This window comes from Manis pentadactyla, chromosome 13 (assembly GCF_030020395.1).
Source record: "Manis pentadactyla isolate mManPen7 chromosome 13, mManPen7.hap1, whole genome shotgun sequence".
Lineage (NCBI taxonomy): Eukaryota > Metazoa > Chordata > Mammalia > Pholidota > Manidae > Manis > Manis pentadactyla.
In genome coordinates, this window is record NC_080031.1 from 77,901,557 (window position 1) to 77,923,014 (window position 21,458).

Below are 21,458 nucleotides of genomic sequence, written 5' to 3' on the forward strand. Positions count from 1 at the left end.
TAATTAAAAGGTAATTTTTTATAAAATTTTCAGAATTCTAAAGGAGTGTCAAAGGAGCTTCTCAAACCAAGTTCTTTTCATTTCTGCTGAGTAGAGTGTTAATAATCAGTTATTGTGTCCATTGGCTTTTTCTGCCCCATTCTCATCAGTCTCTTTTTGAATTGTTAGAGTACTCTGAGCAGAACTAGAGGCCCACCCTTCTTCCCATGTTAGGGGAGGTAGAGAAAGAGGCCTGTCCACAGTCAGCTCTGCAAACCTGACCTGAACACTGCCTTTCCACCACGAGGCGACCTGTTCCTCTTTAAACCTAACATGATTGACCATCATAAATCCTAAAATAATTTTGTATTCTTATTTATGACCCTGTAACAAAGGCTTCTTCTATTCTCTAAGAGGAATATGACAGCGTTCCATGAGGACAGATGTTCTTAGACTAGAATAAAATACAAAAAATTAAAGAATATCACACATCCACTATACCCGAGTAGCGGTGGAAGCCCTCAGGCATGGTCACCTGGGTGTCCTGACATCAGCCTGTGCCCAAGCTCTATTTTACCTCTAGTCTGTCTTCTTATGCATAATTTATTCGCCATGTTTCATGCTGCTGCTCAACTTTGCGACTCTTTCTCAGTGTCCTCTCTGCTTCAGCAACCACTGCTAACTATTATTCTGTCCGAGAGAGGAATGTGATTGGGCTGGTTCACCTTTCCACACCAGACCATGTCAGAGCCTACTGACGAGCCGGCAGCCTTTGGCCCAGCGCTCAGCACTCCTCCAAACAGCTCAGCCTAGGTGAGGGGAGTTAAGTAATGTGTTTCATAATTTCAGAGAATGTCCCACTATTTCTCATAACTTCCCAGTGTCTTTCCTTTTCAGGACTTCAGGTTGGAATGTCTTTTAATAAAATGTGAATAAAATGTGGTTTGAGTTAGCTGGGGAATGAAAACTTTGGAATTCCTCAGAATATTTTAGCAAAAGGGAGAATAATTTCAAAAATCTATAGTTGGTTTCCTCACTGCATTATCCAGCCTGCTGGATTGTTTATGGAAATATGGGGAAGAAGACACATATTAAAGCCATATAATAACAATTATGATGTCATATTTACCACCTACCACTGTGTGCTAAGTGTTTTTCTTTCTTTTAATCTTTACAATAACCCTATTAACAATATATTGGTGAACTTCCAATATTTGAACTGGAAATACCACATAAGAGAATTATGCTTTCTTGTAGAATTATAGAGTTTGGTGTGCTTTCTCTTTCTGCCAAGCTGACCTGATGTAAATATGCAGAAGCCAAAACAAAGAATAGTCAAAGAGGAACAGGGAGAACATGCTTAAAGTGTGGATGGGAAAGATGTAGAGGTCACACAGAGGAGAATGCAACATCTGAAAGGATGATTTCCTATTGCACTGGCTGAGGGTTCTCACCAGAGCTAGAGAGAGAAATCGGGCCCCCACTGTATAATGTTATGTGAATATTTATGCTTGTTACTATAGAGTGAGTTGTACTGTAACTCTCATTCTAGACGGCGGCCTGGAGCATCTCTGCAAGACCCCTGGGATGGAGTTCCCAGCCCCCCGTGGGGTTTGCAGCAGGAACTAGAGCTGGTGACTGGGTGCTGACTGGTTAGATTCTGGGGCACAGTGTGGACAGAACCAGATGAGCAACAGCTTTGCAGAAGGCTGCGTGGATAACATCTTCCTTTTGGGGTGTTTCAGTTTCCTACTACTGCTGTAGCAAAATGCCATAAAATTAGCAGGTTAAAAAACAAAAATTCATTATCTTATGGTTCGTAAGTCAGAAGTCCAACATGGACCCCGTGAAGCTAAAATCAAACTGTCAAACAATCAAACTGTCAAACTGTAGTCCTCCTTGGAAGCCCTTTATGGAGGCCCTGTGTCTCCTTGCCTCTCCCAGCCTCTAGAGGCCACACACATTCCTCGATACATGGTCTCCTCCTTCAGTTTTAAAGTCAGCAATGGCTAGTTGGGCTCATTCCTTCTTCAGTTGTCCCTTCCATTTTGCCAAATCAGGGACAGTTTCTCTACTTTTGAGGACTCATGTGACTGGGTAGGGCCCATCACTTCTCATCCTGCTTTCTCCAGAACATAATGGAGTTCAAACATAAGAAGCCACTCTTTCGTATTGATGAGCTGGTCAGCTTGCCTTATCCCTCCAGAGCAAATCGGCATGGGGTCTTTGCAGGATGCCATGTCTCTTTGCTCCCTTCCCAATGGCCCCTTGTCTTTATGTGGTGGATTGTCCTTCTGGACTTAAGTAAAGATAGACAGACAATGGAGACAATGAAATAAAGGGAAAAAGAGCCCAGAATGTGGTAAACACAAGAAAGAGGAAAAATCAGCATCCACAGAGTTGATTTTAAATTTCCTTGAATCCCATATGTCAGTCTTTCCGATCGTAGGTATGACTTACAATACACATGAATCTTCTTCTCCTATTTCTTTTAACTAAAGGAAAACAGAATGAGCAGTTGATAATCCCACTGACTTCCTTGTTATTTGATAGCTACTGGGCATGGGATGGAAGGAGGCTTTCCATAAATTTTAAACCACAGTAAAGTTAAGCAATAAACTAAGGACATTTGCAGATAAAGATCTGTCACCACATTCCATGTTTGGCTTAGGCTCTGGGGACAAGGAGAAGGAGCAAGTTCCTCCCAGACACCAGGAGAGTCCTTTCCGTGGTTTTCCCCAGCCCAGAATATCCCATGCAAGATTCCTGAGCAATGAAAGGTTGTCATAAAGAACATTCTGAACCGTCAGCGAGCTCAGACCATCTGGCCTGTGAGAGAGCTCTTTGTTCCCGAGATTCAGGGATGCCAGATGGAATGACATTTTCTACGTTGGATGAGAGATTAGGGGAGACCAGCAAAAAGCCCATGTTCAGGGAAATGCCTTCAGTTTGTCGCTGGACACAAACCCCCAAGTCTCCAGGGTCACCACCAAGGAGGTCACACAGAACATATCAGGAAACGGAGGCACATTCGTTCCACACGCAGCAGAGACCCAGCCTGCCTCATGGGCTCTGCTCTTGTTTTGGCTTTCTGCCCAGGGAATTTTTCTCAGAAAGCTCCAGGTAGAGAGAGCATTATTAACAAAGGGTGTTGATGTCTGTAATGAATGGTAATGACCATCAATTTAAGTATCAGCCAGGCTCTGGGAGGCATGGAGCTCCTGGAAGTGGATAGCAGGAAGGCATGACTTTGAGGCTGTTGGAGGGTAAGTGGGTGATGTGGTTAAAAAAAGACTCTTCCAGGATGCAAGGAGGCCCATCTCTCATGTGCCAGCCTATCCTGGCCCAGCAGCTCCCTTCAAGGGCAGCTGTATTCTTCACTGTGTTTGTTTCCACCTGGACGCTCTAGTCCAGTGGCCATGTGTCTGATCCTGCTGCTCTGTGTCCGGGAAGTGTGTGCCAAAGATAATTCACTGAGTTAGCACCATGAGACCAGGGCCGTGGAGACAGTGGGAACTGTGTAAGCATATCACATGGTGGGGGCTAATAAGGTGTGCATGTATTTGAAATTTCTTACAAATTTAATACTAAAACAGGGGAATCTGTAGTCTTCTCCCACTATTTTTTAGCATAATACATCAATGTTAGACACTTGATGGCTATGAGATATCTCATGCTAGGTTGAAAAGGAATTACTATGCTGTTCTTATACATTTTCAGTTCAAATTAATTTAGAGGTAGTACTTGGCAAAATGGTCAGCTTGGCAGAAAGAGAAAGCACACCAAATTTTATAATCCTAGGAAGCATAATTCTCTTATGAAGTCTTTCCAGTCCAAATCTTGGAAATCCAACATGTTTTTAATAGCTTGTTTATGGTTCTTTTTTATTGACTGATTCTTCCTTTAGACTAATAAGATAACCAACATTCTTCATCTGGGGAATCATTTAATGGTAAATCAAGAACTGTTGGTTTAAGCAGAAGAGTAGTTCTTATTGTATCGATGGATAACTAAATAATTATGGGAATGTCTCCAAAAACTTCAGGTGGTCTACAAAACATTTCTTGCCTGTTTGTGTTTTTCTTTTTTCTCTTTTTTTCCTCTTATACCATCTCTCCTGTGGCTGACCTAAACACTGGCTGCTTGATTTCTTTTCTCTGTGGAATCAGATGCATCATTTCCTATGACCCTCCGATAATGTATGAACATCCCTTCTCAGGTCACTGGCTCTTACCCCTGGATATTTCCCTCACTCCTAGGGCCGAGTATTTCAGTTTGACTCTTTTTTCATTAGGAAGTTTCCTTTCTGAGTTTTTACCAATAAACATGTCATGCTTTTAGTAATTATCTCCCATGGAAAAGAACTCAACCGGATTCCAGTTTCCTGAGGACAAGTGCTCCTTGAAGTGATTTTCATATACTTAATTGAGGAGAAAAATGGGGGAAAAGGGAATTCTAAAGCAAAGATCACAAATGGTCACACACTCAAATGCCTTTGAAGATCAGTTGTGGGCTGTAAATTAGTGAAGCAAGGGCTGATAAGAAACTTTGGAAGAGTGAGGCCTGGCTGCAGACCCGCAGGCCTAGCCCTGACTCACTAACATGTTGGATGTTCCCACACTGCAGTGTGGGCTCTGTGTGGCCAGATCTTCCACTTCTGCAAAAAAAATAAAAGACCCTGACTTTGTGTGACATCTCTCAATTTTAAAATAGTAGCAGCTTCATTATTTAACAGTTTTAAATCTCTGCAGGCCAAAAGCAATGTATCTATGGGCCAGATTTGGACTATGAACTGCTGTTTTAAAGTCTTGAGAAAGCGCTATTTAGCACAAAGCTGTTTTATTGCAACAGAACTATTCCAATGTCAGAAAATATGGTGCGTAGACATGTTTACTATCCAATGACCTGACTCTCCACTTTTTTGGTCTATCCTGAATTTCTGTATATCGTAGGCCTCTAATGTGATTATACTGGTGGTTTCCATAACCAGTTCTCCACCACTTCAAATGTCAATAATACAATTACATGGTCATACCTGTGTGGCGTTCTCCTGAGTACTCTGTGATTTGGATACTCAATATAGTGTGCAAATTACAGACTCGGTCTAACAATAGCTCACATAGGTTGATATTATGAGCCTTAACAGCATAAAATGTCCTTGCAGAAGATTCTACTAGAGTCATAAAGCATGCATTTCTCCTGTTTCCTATTCTCGTAGATTTCCTAACACCACAGATTATTATGTCGATACCTGACAATTAGATTGAAGGAAAGTGAAGGAACTTCTTGGTGTAAAGCTCTTCACAGTGGAAGAGGGATAAGGAATAGTAGACTTTTCATTAGCTGTTCACATTCAACCTGGAAAAGCCTATATGGGTAACCATATTCCCTTGAGGCCACATGCCTCCGGCTGAACTGCTTTTCTGAAAGTGTTTCCTTTTTACCTTTCAGATACTGCTTCTGTCTTCCCAGACCATATCATGTCCAGTTCCCAGGTGCTCTCACCTGGCCTTCTGTCCACTAGCATCCAAATTACTGAGGGTGGCAAACGCCATCGGCCCAAGTGCTACACAGAATGGAGCGCAGAGAACCAGGCAGAGTGGCTGCACCAGCTCCCCTCAGCACTTCCTGGGCATCCGGGATCTATGAGTGGGATCGTCTTACTTTTTGACTCCCTCTGTGGCAGTGGTGGCCTTGTGGCTGGGCAGTCAGCAGAAGCGTGTCATCTAAAATTAAGAAAAATACATGCCTGCCTCAAATGGCATGTTTCCCCTTGTGATTTAATTCAGTCAGTCACAAATGGAAGAGCAGCATTTTCTACTCTTGAAGCATGGGGAGCGTGTAAACATTACCAAAATATGTTTTCAGTGGTCTGAATGCATTGAGAGTTGAATGTTAAGATAGCATTATATTATTTTCTAAGATGCTGTGAAAGAATTCATTTATGGCAATAGTAAAGTAAGGCACAGCTTGAATATCACACATTTTTATTAGTTACATTTTGAGGTTGGTTACATCAGTCAGGAGACAGATACTGTAACATTACCTGAACAGGGAGAATGCAATATAAAGAGACATTAACTAGAGTTGTTATTGTTACCTAAATGTCTAGCAGGGTATAAAGAAAACATGACACTACAAAGGAAGTGCCAGCTACTATTCCTAAGGCTAGAGTATCAAAGGGAAATGGTTTGAGTTATTAAAACTTAGAAATGTAGAAGGAGTGCCTTCTGGAGCTGAACATCAGATCAAGGGAGCAGAGACGGCTGGTGAAGTTGTCTGGCCAGGGAGATGAGGGAGTCGGGTTTTCAAGTGTTGGAAAACTGTAAATTGGCTTCAGCTGCTGCTGCAGGGAAGAACCGTTTCCTCCAGGATGAAGAGGTGTTGCTGGGTGCTGCTTACAGGAGCCACGAGGAGACAGGGACCCTTACAAAAGGAGGCAGTCCTCTCTTCCGCCTCCAATCTTGCATTCCTCCTGTGGTGCCGCAGTCAGCAGCCTAAGGTAGAGCCCGCTGGCAAAGCCAAAGGGCTGTGCAGCGCTGGCATCCCAGAGCGGAGTGTAGGAAAGAGCCTTTGGAGCAACGAGATGGTGAGTTCACAACCGGCAGCCATGATGCCTCCTAACTCTTTCAAAAGCTCCCAGAAAAACATTGCTTTTTATTTTCCTGAAGCAAAATATGTCCTTCAAATTTGCCCAAAAGAAAAAAATAGTAATAAATCTAAGTCAGGAAGGCTTGAGAATCAATTTCTTAAAAACCATTGGTTCAAAATTTACCAGTTCAACTTTTTTAACTCTGGTTTTCAGGAGAAAGTTTATATTTAATAAGTCAGTTTGGTGCCCTCACAATTTTGTCTCTCAAAAAGAATTCCCTTATCAAAAAGGAAGAAGATCCTGAAATTCAAAAATATCACTATTAGAATTCCTTTTGTGCTAAGCCAATGAGAAATCTTAAAATACAATTGTATCTCAATTAGTGTTAGGTTTCCACGTGAGTAAAAGACTCTTATAAAATACAAATAAACATGTATTTCTCTTATGTAAATAAAACCCAAAGGAGGCACTTCAGAGTTTACATGGTGGCTCCTACATTATCAGGGACTCGAGTCCAGCCTTTGTCATGTCAAGGGTTACATGAATGGGTTTAGGCCCAAGAAGGCTGTGAGAGCTCCAGCCACCACATCCACGCTTTAAGCATCATATGAAGGGAGCAGAGGGGCAAGGTGTGCTCCTACTTTAAGAAAAGAGATTTTACAAGTCCCACACAATACTTCACTAGCTACAAAGGAGCCTTTAGGCTTTAACTAGAAATTACATGCCCAGCTAAAAATTGGGGATCTCATAATTTGAAGGAGTTGAGCAGAATAACTATTGGTAGGGAACTAGAGGCCTCTGCCAGACTCTAGGAAATATATTACTTAATCAATGATCAGCCTTGGCGTGACTATGTCCATCAGCTCCTTTTGAAGGACAAGGTTTCAGAGGTAAGAAAGACTGGAGAGTATAAGAGGGCACTAGGTGGGGAGAATGGAGTCTGCTGAGCAGGGTGAATGGAGGATATTAAAGACAAACTTCCTCTATTTTATAGTTTTGCTCAGAGCCAGCATTATCTCCAGTGCCAACTTTCTTATTTATCCCTCTGTCCATTTAAAGAATTTGGATTCTACACTAACAGGAAAGGAGTCATGTATCGCTTATATTTATTTTGTTTCAAAGAACTAAATTTTTCTTTTAAGTTTTAATCACTTTGGTTGTATTTTTTCCCCCTCTTCCTTAGAAAAACACCTTCTCATGTCTATGGGTTTTGGATTTCCATGGTTATTCCTATTCATCTTCATGAGTTTGTCTCTCCCTTCCCATGAACCCCAAAGGGCATGGAAAAATGGCATCTATTGATAAAGTGTGATACCTTCCAAGACATTCTTTAAATATCCTATGTGCCAACATGGTCAGAATGAATAGTTCAGGCCAACTGGAGTGCATATCTCTCCATGATGCTTGAGACGAAAATGGCTGGCTTTGCAAAGTGGTTCTCTGTAAACTAGCAGCATTGCTTTATGATGTGTCTGGGTGACAGGCCAATTTCTTAAGTGATTTAAGTATAAGTAATTAGTATTTTCCAGCACTTTGCTTTTAGAACCAACTTATAAGATAGTACAGCTGAGCATGCTGTACTTTGTCAGGAGTCCTGGTGGAAACATCATAACTTTCTCCTGTAGACACCTCATTTCCAAAAATTCATTCGCTTCCAGCTACCTCTCCTCTCATATTTTGATATTTTTAATTTTAATTAAATAAGACAGAAATTTTATGAGAATGTTGTAGCAGGAAAGAGATGGTAGAAAAAGAAAAGATGAAGATTCACTTGATAATTTTATGTTTATCATGTTTGCAGCAGAGAAAATACTGGCAGTGCACAAACACCTCTGTAAATAGCGATCCACCCCTAATGAAAACGGTGAAGCAGCTGCAAACAGAGCACCTCTTCGAGCAGCCTTCACTTTAACTCTGCACCTGGTACAGCACCCAGATCCTCCTCACCCATCCCCACCCCTCACCAGAAACATCATTTTTTCTTAAGAATGTTGCTGAGATCAGGAAAAAGATCTGTATTGTACATCATGCAGGGGAAAGCTGAATTTAGAAAACCACTTACAGCAAAGTAAAATGATCCCTGTGGCTTAAGGAAAAATGCTGCCTTCAGTAGCCCCAACCTCTCCCCTGGTTTTCCTCTCTGAGGTTTCTCTTCTGTGCCCCGTGCCCATCCTCCCTTTTGACTCTACCTTCTCCTGAAGGGGACTGTAAAGGCTGGTGAGAGTTTAGTTACCTCCCCATGGGGCAAATCAAGGGTACATTAAAATGGATAAAAATGAAAAATAAGCAGCTCAGCTGGGGGAATTTTAGGCAGAATGAATAATGGAAAGAACTGGGGACTGGCGCCAAAGGGAGCTGGTGTGCATTCCCAGTTCTGTCATTTAGAAACTAACTGTCTTGGGCAAGTTACTTGTCTTTTCTGAGTCAAAGTTTCTTTGTTTTTAAAATGGAAATAATAATACCTGCCTTATAATCATTGGAGAATTAACTAAAATTATGTATATAAATGCAATATCTGATGTATAGTTGGCATTTGGTAAATATTAGTTCTCTTACCTTATCATAAGGGAGGTGGAGGAAGTCATGGACTTTCTCTGTGTTCTAATCTTCTGGGAACAGTGTGTGTGTGTGAGAGAGAGAGAGACAGAGAGAGAAAGAGAGAGATTGAGAGGGAAGGAGGAAGAGAAGTTGGGAGATTGCAAGTGAGTTTAAGGAAAGTAAATCTATTTGATTGCATTGATTTTTTTCCAACTATCTTCTTAAGTAATTTTGGTGTGTGCAACTTTGGTGAGAAGGAAAATGGGAAACTAAAGCCAGAGATCCTTGGTGAGCAAGAAATGAGAAACAACCAAGCTGAGTGGTTTGGTGGGGCACAGGGGGCATCATTTTACTCATGCGCTGATAAGAACTGAATGAAATAATTTCACTGCATTCCTTGTGTTCTGTAGATCCACTTTCTCTTTTAGATGGTGTTGATCAAGTGATACATTTTGTTTCTCTAAGCTTCATGTTCTGCACTGGCCATTCTGTTTGGGCCAATGCATTCTTTTGTCATATGCGTTACTATCTCTGTCTTAGGAGCTGTCAAGATGAAGAATAACTTCCATTTCTGTGCCAGATCTGATTTGTTAGACTTAACTGCAAAAATTCAGACTTTTTTGGCCCCAAAATACAGGAACTTGGCACAGATCTCACAGCTCTTCTTGTCCCTTATCAGATGCAGCATCCAAATAGTGTTTTGATATCACCAGCAGGGCTGTCCTCACTTTGCCTGAACTCGTGCCCATCGAGGTCCACAGGGTCCAGCCTCAGATCAGGTGCTGCTCCATCTGTGGTTGGGAGCAGATGCTATGGAGCCTCCAATCCAGATCTGGGTCATCCTTCAGGAAATGAAGAAGGTCCTAAGATACTTAAAAAGCATCTTTCTTGGGGCTAGATTGTAGATCCGGGGTAAAGTTGATTCATGTCTTTCCCTAGGGAAAAACCGCTGTGGCTTCTGCTCACAAAGAGATCTTCCTAGCCCTTTCTAATGGTTTGTTTGGGAAAACCACTGGTCATGATTTTATAAAAAATATTTGGAAGATAAATAGGTTCTATCTATAGACAGACAGATATCTACATAAAACAATGTGAGCACCATAGCTGCACAATGAGCATCAAGCAACGTCTGAGCATCCTCATCTCAGGCAAGACTTGCAGGGATCCCACCAGGAAGAGCACAGGAATTCTTGGCTTGACACTTAGGGCCACAATTTTTTAATACTCCATTCCCTTCGTAAAGAAAACAGATACCTGTATGTTGTAACATTTACCCTCGTCTGAGGGTTTTCCTCATATCCTTGTTCTGTTCACTGTTGAAGCATTTCCTCCACAGGGATTCTTCACTGAGGCCCATGGACATTCAAGGAGTCTGCACATTACTCTATTCCAAATAAAATCTATATCACAACAAAAATACTTGAAAAATTTTTTCAGTAAAATTAGTGTCACTTGTAACAGCAAGAATTTTACTGTATACTTTTAAAATTATTATTCTGATAGAGATCCAAAGGCTTCAAGGAATTCCCAAAGGGATCCATGGCACAAAATGTTAAGAATCCCTAAGGTAGAAGATCTCTTTACAGGATCTGTGTCAGTTTCACCCTTTCATTTTCATAGTTCTCGGTTCTCTCTTCCATGACCTCACCACCATGCCTCTGCTGGTTTGAGTGGCATATGTCTATGATGTACTATGACTGGTCATACTTTTTTGGACAGCACACTCCTTACAATGCAATTCAGTAACAGTGCAATTCATAATGGAAATTTTCTTCAAATTGATTTCACCATTTACTGAGCAAATCCTATGTGCTAGTTACTCTTCTAGCTAAAGAGGATACTAGGTTAAAAAAAAATCACTGCTCTTTATCCACTTAGAATCTAAGAGGGGTGTGTGTGTATATGAGTGCGCACATGTACATGTGTAATAATTTTTTGATTTATGTTCCCCCCCACAGATCTTGGAGGCATCTGAGGTTTAATGGGGACTTCCCAGCATTCCAGACCATTGCTGTGCGATGAAGCTCTGAGTCACAATCTTTGGGTCTGAGGTACTGGCAACAATGTAGAACCCCAGGATGGCCAACCTGACTAACCTTCACTCTAAGCAGAGACCCAAAATGAGCCTGGCCTAAAATCAGAGCAAGCACTAGAGAAAGACTGTTTTTTTCATGGAAACAGGAAAGGAGAAAAGGGTTTCCAACAAATTGCAACAGACTTTCCACCATTCTAAAGAACCCACCTTCCTTATCAACCAAGCCATTCTATCTAGTGATTCCCATTCTAGCCTTTTGCCAGGAACAGAGCTAATCAGTCCTGGTGAAAAAATAAGGACAAACCCTCAGAGAACTCGACCCGGAACGGTGACACTCTCCAAGCGGTCCAGTAGGAGAATTATGTCGGCAAGCCAGCCCCGGCGCCCTGTGATCCCGTCATGGAGGCCTGGATTCCCCGTGTGCTATATCTGTGGCCGGGAATTTGGGTCCCTGTCACTTGTCATTCATGAGCCCCAGTGCCTGGAGAAGTGGCGCATTGAGAACAGCAAGTTGCCGAAGCACCTGAGGAGGCCAGAGCCCCGCAAAGCACAGCCTCTCGGTGGCAGTGGAGCCCACAACCTTCAGGCAGCAAATGAGGCGGCGCTCCAGAGCTCCCAGGCTCAGCTGCTGCCCTGTGAGTTCTGAGGCCGCACATTCCTGCCAGACCGTCTTCTTGTTCACCAGAGAAGCTGCAAGCCGAGGGGTGAGAGGCTCAGAGTTCCAACCCCCAGTGGCTCTGATGCTCTTACTGGGCTCCAGAGAGCTCCTGGTGGCATCCCAGCCCGACCAAGGATGCTCCTCTGCTACATCTGTGGTAGGGAATTTGGCTCCCTGTCCCTTCCTATTCATGAGCCCAGATGCCTGGAAAAGTGGAAGATAGAAAATGACCAGCTTCCCAGGGAGCTGCGCCAGCCACTCCCACAGAAGACTCAGGGCCTTCCAAGTGGCCAGTCCAGCCAGGAGCGTCCAGGCCAAGCTCAGCTCGTGCCCTGCCCAAATTGCAGCCGGACCTTTGCCCCCAACCCCCTTCTGGTGCACCAGAGATGTCGTAAAGCTCAACCTAGTGGGCCAAAAGTTCAGAATTTGACCTTGGGGAGTAAAGGTGGCCTAAAAGAGACCACTCATTCCAAGCAGCAGCAGAACATGGCAACACCCACTGTGGCTGGCAAGGTAATTCATGCCACATGAGCTGCACTGGATGGCCTGGGGGTAAAGTCTGCCTCCCGGGGGAAGAGAGAACACTATCCCGAGTCAGATGCTTCAGCCCCTAAGATGGCTTATTCCTGCCTCAGTGAAGCCTGTCCAACTGACCCCCTCTCAGACTCCAGGGGCTATAAGCAGATATAAGAACATCCTGACTGTTGGGTTCATAGTCCTCTTCCATTCTTCCACCTAAAGAAAGAGACATGGACTTCCTTCTTCCCCAGTCCCTCATACCAATCATCTCTGGGAGAGACCATTATTTGAAAATGAGTCATTAATGCTGTGTCTACATTAGAGAGATTTAATTCCCATTTCAACAGCCAATATTTATTACCAGTTTATTTTAGTAATCTACCTTAGGAATTCATTTTTGGCAACGCTGGGTTATGCTGAGTTTATCTTACTAAAATAGAATCTGTGTCAAAAACCCCAAATGACTTTAGCAGTAATTAAACACTGGAGCACTTACAGAAATAGACATGCTCCATAAATACCCCATGTTTCCTTCTAACACTTCCATGATTGCAGTATGTGGGGAATTCACCCCAGCGTAGACGCTGAAGCAACTGGTTCTGCAAAGTGCCCCATGCTCGCTGCTGCTCTCTGCTCTGTAGCTGGATTGGACAACAGGCCCTAACCCCCTATTTGGACAACTGTAAATAAGCAGGGCCCGGGACTCCCCAACCTATGTGGCGAAGTGCTTTTGAGCCTTTACTTGCCATGTCACCATCAACCGGAGCTGGGGAATGATGCTTACAATGAGGCTGCCTGCAGGACAGTGCATGGCGCTCGTACTTTGTCCTGCCACTAAGCCGGGGAGTGGATATGCTGTACCGTGTCACACCTAACCAAATGTCAAATCAGGAGAAATAGGAAGTGTCCAAAATCTTTTCTCTATGGTTTGCTACTTGAAATGCCCCACCTGCAGGGATTTTTTTTTTTAACTGGACTGTTGTTAGGAAACCAAGTTTATCCAGCTATTATAAAAGATGAAACCAGAGGGATTGGATGGATGGTGTGTGTCTGGGAGGGTGGGGAGCATCCTCTGTTTTTCAGCCAGTTTTTCTTCCTTACTTTTTTATTGCATCATTTTGGCAAATGTCAAGTACTTTTCCTTAATTTTGGCATTTCAAATGAAATGATAATTACAAATGAAATGATTACTTACTGGCTTAGAAGACTCCAAGACAATTATCCTAAAGCTGACAGGTCAGACCAACAGAGTCTGAGCAAGTTTTCCGATGAATACTGAAGAAAGAATGGCTCATTTCTTTGCCGAATTTAAACCTAAGCTCTTAAGTGTGGCATGGGCTGAAGACTGGTCTCAAGCATGATCTGTTTTTCCCATCTTCTGGTTGTTGCTTTTCTTCCAGAATGTGTGGGGTCTGGATTCAGAAAGCAGAAGAATCTGTCTCAGGGCCACAAATCAGAAACTCCGTTAGCATTCTGACTTACAGCCCTGTTTCCTGACTGTATGCGTTTGCTTCACATGGTCTCATTACAGATCTCGAGATGGGGAAGAGTGTGGTCAGGATTTTTGCACTTGTTGTTGTAAGAGTGGAGCCAAGAGGCTGAGCATGGCATGTTCTCACTCAGTCACGACTGCTAAAAGAGGCTGGCCTGGGCTCACAGCTTCACAAGAAGACACCTCCTGACTCACCCAGTCATCTTGGGGGGAGAATGTCAGAAGGAGAGGCTGGCCATAGCCTTTGGTGACTCATGCATTTAGGTCCAAGTAGGGGGCGTCTGTCATAACAAGGGCATGTAGAGGACATGCTGTGTCAGAGCCCAGCCAACCCTGCCCACAAGCTTGAAACAGTGCATGTCAGTGAGAATCTGGCACCCACTGCCATCACATGTGTGCTAGCCCCTTTGGGGACCACACAGGCATTAGCAGAGGGCATAGAAAGGTCATCCAACATAGGATCCCTTTAGCTGCCAAATTTAAAGCAGGTTTGGGTAAAAATGGAGAATACTCCTAGGCTTCAGAGAGGTGTATGATCTCTTGAAGCAACAGACTTTATTCCTTCCCGAGAAAAGGCATTTGCCATTCCATAGAGCTTTCTGCAGAAAGCTTCTTCTGGGTAGTATAGTTTTTGCTTTCCTCTTTCTATGATTTGATCCCTGTCTATTGCTATTTTTCTTTATATCATTTAAAATTTAGATAGTGCAATGCATCAACCATTTTCCCTAAAGACCACTGTCCTATGCATCATCAGATTTCAGAATTTCATCTGCCTGTGATGGCCAACTTTTGGCTGACTGTGATCTGCACACAGTTCAGATGTTTGCTTTGTTTCTCTTCTTGTCAGAGTCACTTCCCTCTAGAATCCTTGATCTGAAGTCAGATTAGATCAGTGATTCTGCCAGATGTTCTCAGGTGGCTCACTCTTGTAGTAAATTCAGGTGAGAAAAATATTTTCAGAACCATGATCACAGTACTTGGAAAACAATTCACTCCAGTTGAGCTACAATGACTGTTTCACTGGCAGTGTGAATTACCCTCCACTCAGAATCTTCCTCTAACACAGATCGGCTCCATTCTGTAAAGACACAGATGCTCGCAGTACCCTTCAATCACATCTAAACACAAGGAAATGCCGCCCAGACAAATTCTGCTCCCAGACCTTGGTGGGCATTTTGCTTTCGCTCTGCTCTGCCCTCTAACCCCTGTATGGGCTTGAATTGTCCTGTTGCTTCTCATCCAGAATATACAGCTAAATTCACTCTTTCTGATCTGGAAGCTGTGAAGGACACTCAACCCTCTGTGGGCAGAATAAGACCCCCAGTGTGGATTTGTGTTTAAAAGGTGGCTTTGCATTAAAAGACATAAAAAAGCCCTGGGTTTTTTTCTCCCCCATTACTTGGTAGGATGAACAGTACCATATGCCCTTTCTTTCCCCTCAAAGAAGGGAAGCCTGAATCAGCAGTATCTAATTTAGCAAGATTTAAAAAGTGTTCATTCCAAAAGAAATTTTGATGCATAATATGGAAAAGCACAGATTATCATTTAAAATTTTAATATTGTGTATATTTAAAGAGATCCTTTGATGCCTATTTTAGTGAGCCGTTTCCTAAAGGCTACTAAGGAGTACAAAAACAGAAGTCATTCTTGCGCCTTGTTTTAACGTGAGTGAATAAATTTTAATATTCACATTTAATATTTGGAAAAAATACTGCCTTTTTCTAGCGGCTGATAGTACTGCATTTAACTTTAGGCCCTTTTGGCTAATTGGAACACAGACTGACAAGTTAATTAAATAAAACTATCAACCAAAATGCAGCCTTTGTCTAATGACCTTTTATTAGTTGATAATGCTTGGGGTTATTTTCTTAGGATTTTGTTTGTAACTTGTGGAACCCTGTTCCTAAAATTCCAGTACTCTTATACAAAATAGACATTACTTTTCTTCAGGGAAACTGTCTTTTTCTATAAACAATTGTCTGAATGTAGTTTTAAGCTACCCTGGCCTCCTGAAACTGAGGTTTGAGCTAAAATCCCATCAGATGCATCTCCAGCATGTGGTGCTGCCATCTGGTGTTTTCTTATAAAGTAATGTCTTCGATAGTATCAAACATATTTTCTTGTTTGTTACCTCCAAATATATTTGAGAAGACAAACTTTTAAGACAAACTTCAGCTTAGGGCTACAGTTATGCACTTGGCTTAACGTTGCAAATTCTGTTCCATGGGTAAGTGTCTCATTCCCTAAGTGCAAAACTCTCAGGGGGGAGTCACAGCTGGAAAGACTTAGAAGGGCAGGATGGATGTTCTCACATTGTCACATGTTTTATGAGTGAATGTGCATCTACTGGGTGAAAGTATATGGAGTTTATTAAGAGGCATGGAAGACAGGAAACTAACTTTTATTGAGTACCTTTTTACAGGACTTTATATACACGATCTTATTTTAATCTTCATAATATTACTATAAAAATATTTTATTTTCCCCACTTTCCAGTTGGGAAATCAGAGATTAAGCAGCTTGCCCCAAGCCACACACACAGTGTTGGGGTCAGAGCCAGATCTCATTCCAAATGCCCAAGTCTTTTTCATCACGAAGAGAGGCACACATGATACAGAGAGGGTATGGCTACCCTGCCAGGCGATGAGTGTTAGGAGGACAAAGAGGACAGAAGTGTGTTCATTCAACAAGTATTTATTGTTAGGCGTTGGACTAAGTACTAAATATAGAGTCATAAAAAATATAGGCGCAGTTCTTGAACTCGTGGAGCTTTTAGTCTGATGGAGGAATGATATGAAATAAATAAAAATATATATGAAATTTCAAATTGGATATGACAGTGTCTAATGGTGGGAGGTGGGCATTCCGGGCCTCAGATCAAGGACTCTAGAGGGAAACTGTTCCAACTGACAAGGGAAGAAATGAAGCAAACGTCTGACTTGTAACAAGAATGCACGTGTTGGCTAGAGTGAACCTCTGGAGGAAGTGACATTTCTGTGGGACGTGTAAGGTGGGACAGCGCCAGTGAAGAGTGAAGATGCGGTGGGGGAGACGTTCTGGCCAAAGGGTGGCATGTGTGAAGGCCTTGTGGTAAGAAAAATCTGTAAACAGAACTAAAAAGTCTATGAAAATGTGACCAGAGCCTAATGAAGAGGGGTGGGCATACAGGAGGCCATAGGGGCCTCACAGCAGGCTGGGGGACAGCAGTTGTCTGGGTCCTGCAGGCAACTGGGTGAGAGCAGGTGGCTGCTTGGTGTGCAGTGCTGCAGCAGAGAAGGACAGGAGGTGCACTGTGCAGAACTGGGTGACAGCTGGGGTGTGAGGGGTATGGAAGGAGGCAAGGATGACTCTCAGATCTCTAGCCAGAGCCACAGCGCTAGTGCCATTTTCTGTGATGGGGAAGACTTAAGAAAGGGCAGGCTCTTGAGGATTAAGGCCAATGGTTCCATTCTGGGTGTATCAAATTCAAAACACTTGCAAAATATCTAAGTGGGTCCGTCAGGCTGAATGTCTGATGTCAAAAGAGAAGACTGAGGTGAGGCATACATTTGTGCATTATTAATACATAGTTAAAGTCATCAGAATGCATGTAAGTTTGCAGAAATAGACACAGGGCTGAACCCTGAGGCATTACAACATTTGGGGGTCAGTGAAAGCTGGAGAATGAGGGCCTGGATACTGGAGAATCGACAAAATAGCATGGCGCTGTGGACACTGTGATTGAGGCAAGTGTCAAGAACAAGGGTACGGAAAACAGTGTGGAATGCTGAGAGGTTGAGTACAATGAGGGCCAAGATATCTATTTGATCTGGCAATGTGGATGCAGTTTGATGACCTTGATAAGAGCACATTCAGGCTGGGGGTGGGGCCTGCAGAACGCATGGACATTAAGATCATACCCGTGTTTCCGCCTTAAGCATCTGGACCACAGGTGTTTTCACTGCATAACTAATTAATTGTAAGGCAATTTTGCCATAAAAGATAAAGTCACTGGTTGAGAGATTGGTTTCATTTCTCCTTTGGTAAATCAAACACCTTAGGAAGAATTAATGTGTTGAAGCCAGTTGTCAGTTTTGTTTCATTTCTCCCACAACAAAGTTCCCATTTGTATATTAACCTCTGCTAGCCGTCATAATGGTCTGTACAGTGACAAGCAGACGTGGTAGCCTTACAATAGTGGATGATAACAGCTATATATATAGACTTGATAGAAAGTATGGTGCTAAAACTTAGTGGAAGTTTAAAGTAAGAGAACTTTTTCTCGAGAACTGTAAATGTGAAATAGTGAGCCAGACTGCATACCATACTATACTAGAAAATGATAACATATCGATTACCATGATAATGCAGCTCAGTTACAAATGCATTACAGCATTAGCATTTCTTCCACATTTTCCATAGAACTTGGGGACCTTTATCAATGGACATGTGACAGTATGCCAAGAAACAAACAACAGCATAGAAGGCTTTCACCGAGCCATACAAAGTTCAGTTACAGATATGCATCCTAGGATTTGGAAAATTGATACCTCTCTAAATGAGGGAGGAAACTGATAATTTTTTCATATTTCATTATGTCTTTTACAATGTCTATCTTCAATGTTTTGTTATCTTTCACAGAAAAATTGCCTTGCAGCCAGTTAGTTATGTTGCAAAAATGCTTGTAGCAAAGACCTTTCCTGTCAAACTACCTAGAACTGATAATCATATGCTTTGAGAAGTTTGACTTGGAAGACTAGGAGAGAAATATGGGTAAGCTAGAAAGAGAGATAAGGGGTAAGAAAAGTTGCTTTAAAAGATGGGAGCTTCTAGGCTATATTTGAATGTTTTGGATCATGATCCAGTGGAGAGAGGGAGGGTGGAGAAGCCGGAAGGGATTATGAGGGCAAGTGTAAAACCTGGGGGAGAAAGACGCCCTGAGGGTGCCATCCCCGCATGTCCAAGGAAGAGGTTTCCTAGGAGGCGGCCCTTCTCCATTGCAGGAGGAGGCTGAATGCAGATGAGTCTGCAGGTGGGAAGAGGAGGAGCTACAGTCTATTGGTTTATATGTTGTATTTTCTCAATGAAAGCCTGGCCAAGCCTAACAAGCCTATCAGATGAAAGAGAGAGTCATAAAGAGAGAAAAAGGTTATTTAAAAAGTCCACTTAGTCCTTTGTTTCTTTATATGTCTTCACTTAAGCTGAGTTCCTGAAATCAGAACTAGGGCTCCTTAGAAAGCTGTACCTCTGTGATTCCTGAACACAATTTTCACTCAGAACTCCTTGGAGGTGGTAGGTAAAACGTTGGGTGGGATCCTGCTAGGGATTCTTAACCTTACAGTCATCTCCTGTGGCCCTAGTCCACCTCCTCAGTGGTGCTGATGTCATGGAAAGTAGCCTCTATCTCACAAATGGTCCCCTTATGATGCTGACACCTGGACCAGCCCCACGCACCGTGCCCTCTGTTCACCTTCCCTTGGTGCCAGCCATGCCCACACATCAGGACAGTGTTCGGGATCCCACGGACTTCAGGTGTACAAAGTGCAACTTTAAGGTAACAAGACCAGTTCTTTTCTGTGCTGCTGGTTCTAGAGGAATCTCTGTGTGGAAAGTGCGCTTGTGTGGAGTGCAGTGTATTCAGGGTCGGGGAAGTGACAATTTTGGAGCAGCATCACCAGTGAAATTGATGTGTAGCTTTCTACTATAAAAATCTGAATGATCATGCTCATCAGCTACAAATTACAGCCTAATATAATTATTTTTTAAAAATCAGTCTCAAATTTTATGTCCCAGACTCAGGGTGGGAGAGACCCTGACACAGCTACCTCTCCCATTTCCCAAAGACTGAAGCAACCATAGGTGGCCACAGCCTTGTTGCTACAGCATGTGGCTTTCTGCTTCTCTAGAAAGAAGAATTTGGACTGCAACCTCTGTGAGAGGATCACATATTGTACATTCAAATATTATTCAGACCTCAAATGAACAACACTATGTCATACTCTCCAAGAATTAACCTAGCTGAAATTATTTCTTGTGTCTTCATAAACCTGCTTCTTCCTGTCACCCCTTCTCCCAGCTTGCAGCCCCAAACACACAGATATTCATATTTTCTAGTGACAGGTATTTAATAAAGCTTTACATCATGACTAAATGGATATTCATCATTCTTAGAAATCTAAACTCCAAGATCAGCAGCTAAAATCTCTCCCAGAATACTTAGAACTTCAGCAAAGACGGTGCAACACAACGCTGAAGTTCATATAGAAACAGAGCCGAGGGTCATGAGAACAAAAGTCTCTACTAAATGCGAGGCACAAGCCCAGTTTTATGAGCAGGTAGAGCATTAAGACCACTGCTCTGAGAATTCCATCTCTTGCCTTCCCTTCTGTTATGCAATTCACCTGCTTCTTACATATATTTCTCCTTCAGATACTTACCTCTCTGAGATTGTCTTACATGTAAAAGAGATCAAATTGAAGAAGAGCCTAGTAAATCTAGGAACTCTAGATTTCCAATATTCCTAATCCAAACAAGAGCCCTGATGCCAGAACCCTCGCATTTAGTATCCCCAACTATCTGTCACATCCCAGGCTACCATTGTTTTTAAAATAGAAGGGGAAAACCTAAAGTTATCACTGGTCCATATTAAAGCTTTGGGAAATCAAGGCAGAGAGAGAGAGCAGGGATAAGGAGGGACTGGGGTCAACAACTCCAAGAAGAAAAGGAAAGAAAAAAGAAACACTCCTAACATTCAATTCTTTTCTAGCCTATTCAAGGTGATACCTACTTCTTTTTATCAGAAAACTTCTTTCCTTTGCCTCCCCCACTGATCTGGGGGGCTCGTTAGCATGTAAGTTGTAGACGAATCAGGTATTGGAAATAACTCAGCTTCCAAGTTCCCGGTCAGAGAGTGACTATGCTTTCCTTTTTTTCTCTCTAACTCTGGAAGCTGGAAAAACTTAGTGGCTGTCTCAGTTGGTAGGTTTTTCCCCATTGCTCCCTGTTGCTTCATTTTGCTCTGTCACCTGGAAGGCATCTGACCATGAGGGCCAGGTCTTGTGCCAAGCTGAGCACAGGAACCAAACACCAGGGACATCTTCCATCTGTTTTCTTCAAGGAAAGTCATTCTTGACAAGAATTTGGCAAGAGATTGAATCAAACACCTCACCTTCCAACCAATACCCTTCTAAAGGATCAGGAAAAGAAGCAGTTTTATCTCAATATGAAAGTAAAAGAAAAAACTTCAGCTAAGAAAATGTATTCCTTTCAGGAGCAGAAACTCTAATTTGAAATTTACTCATTGACATATTTTTCAGACCTGTATCTTAAGATGAGCAATTATGTAACTAAAATGCCAAACACATGTTCAAAATACCAATAGTTTGTTTTTAAAAGTCAGGTACATGAAGATACTTGAATATTAGCTCATTTCCAGATGAACGGCCAACTCTTATTGTTAAAAGAAGCAAAACAAAACTCCAAATCACGAGAAACAGACTAATAGTTGGCCAATAGGCAGACTGGATTGGAAAATTCCTTTACGTGACATCTAGTGATTTCCAAAACCAATTTCATTTCAAACAACGATCCTTCCAGATGTGACATTTGAGTAAAATTGTTTGAAAACACCAGAAGTAAATATAAAATGCCAGTGGTTTCTAGACAA

The 21,458-nt window shown here is 42.4% G+C and overlaps 1 protein-coding gene across 1 annotated transcript in view; it reads left to right on the plus strand.

Annotated features, from left to right (window-relative positions):
- Window positions 1-11,001: 11,001 nt before the first annotated feature.
- Window positions 11,002-21,458, plus strand: part of LOC130680316 (zinc finger protein 474-like) — a 28,919-nt gene continuing 18,462 nt past the window's right edge. The window contains 1 exon segment of the mRNA XM_057490633.1: window positions 11,002-12,315. Coding sequence (XP_057346616.1) covers window positions 11,281-12,315 — 1,035 coding nt within the window. The 5' untranslated portion in view covers window positions 11,002-11,280.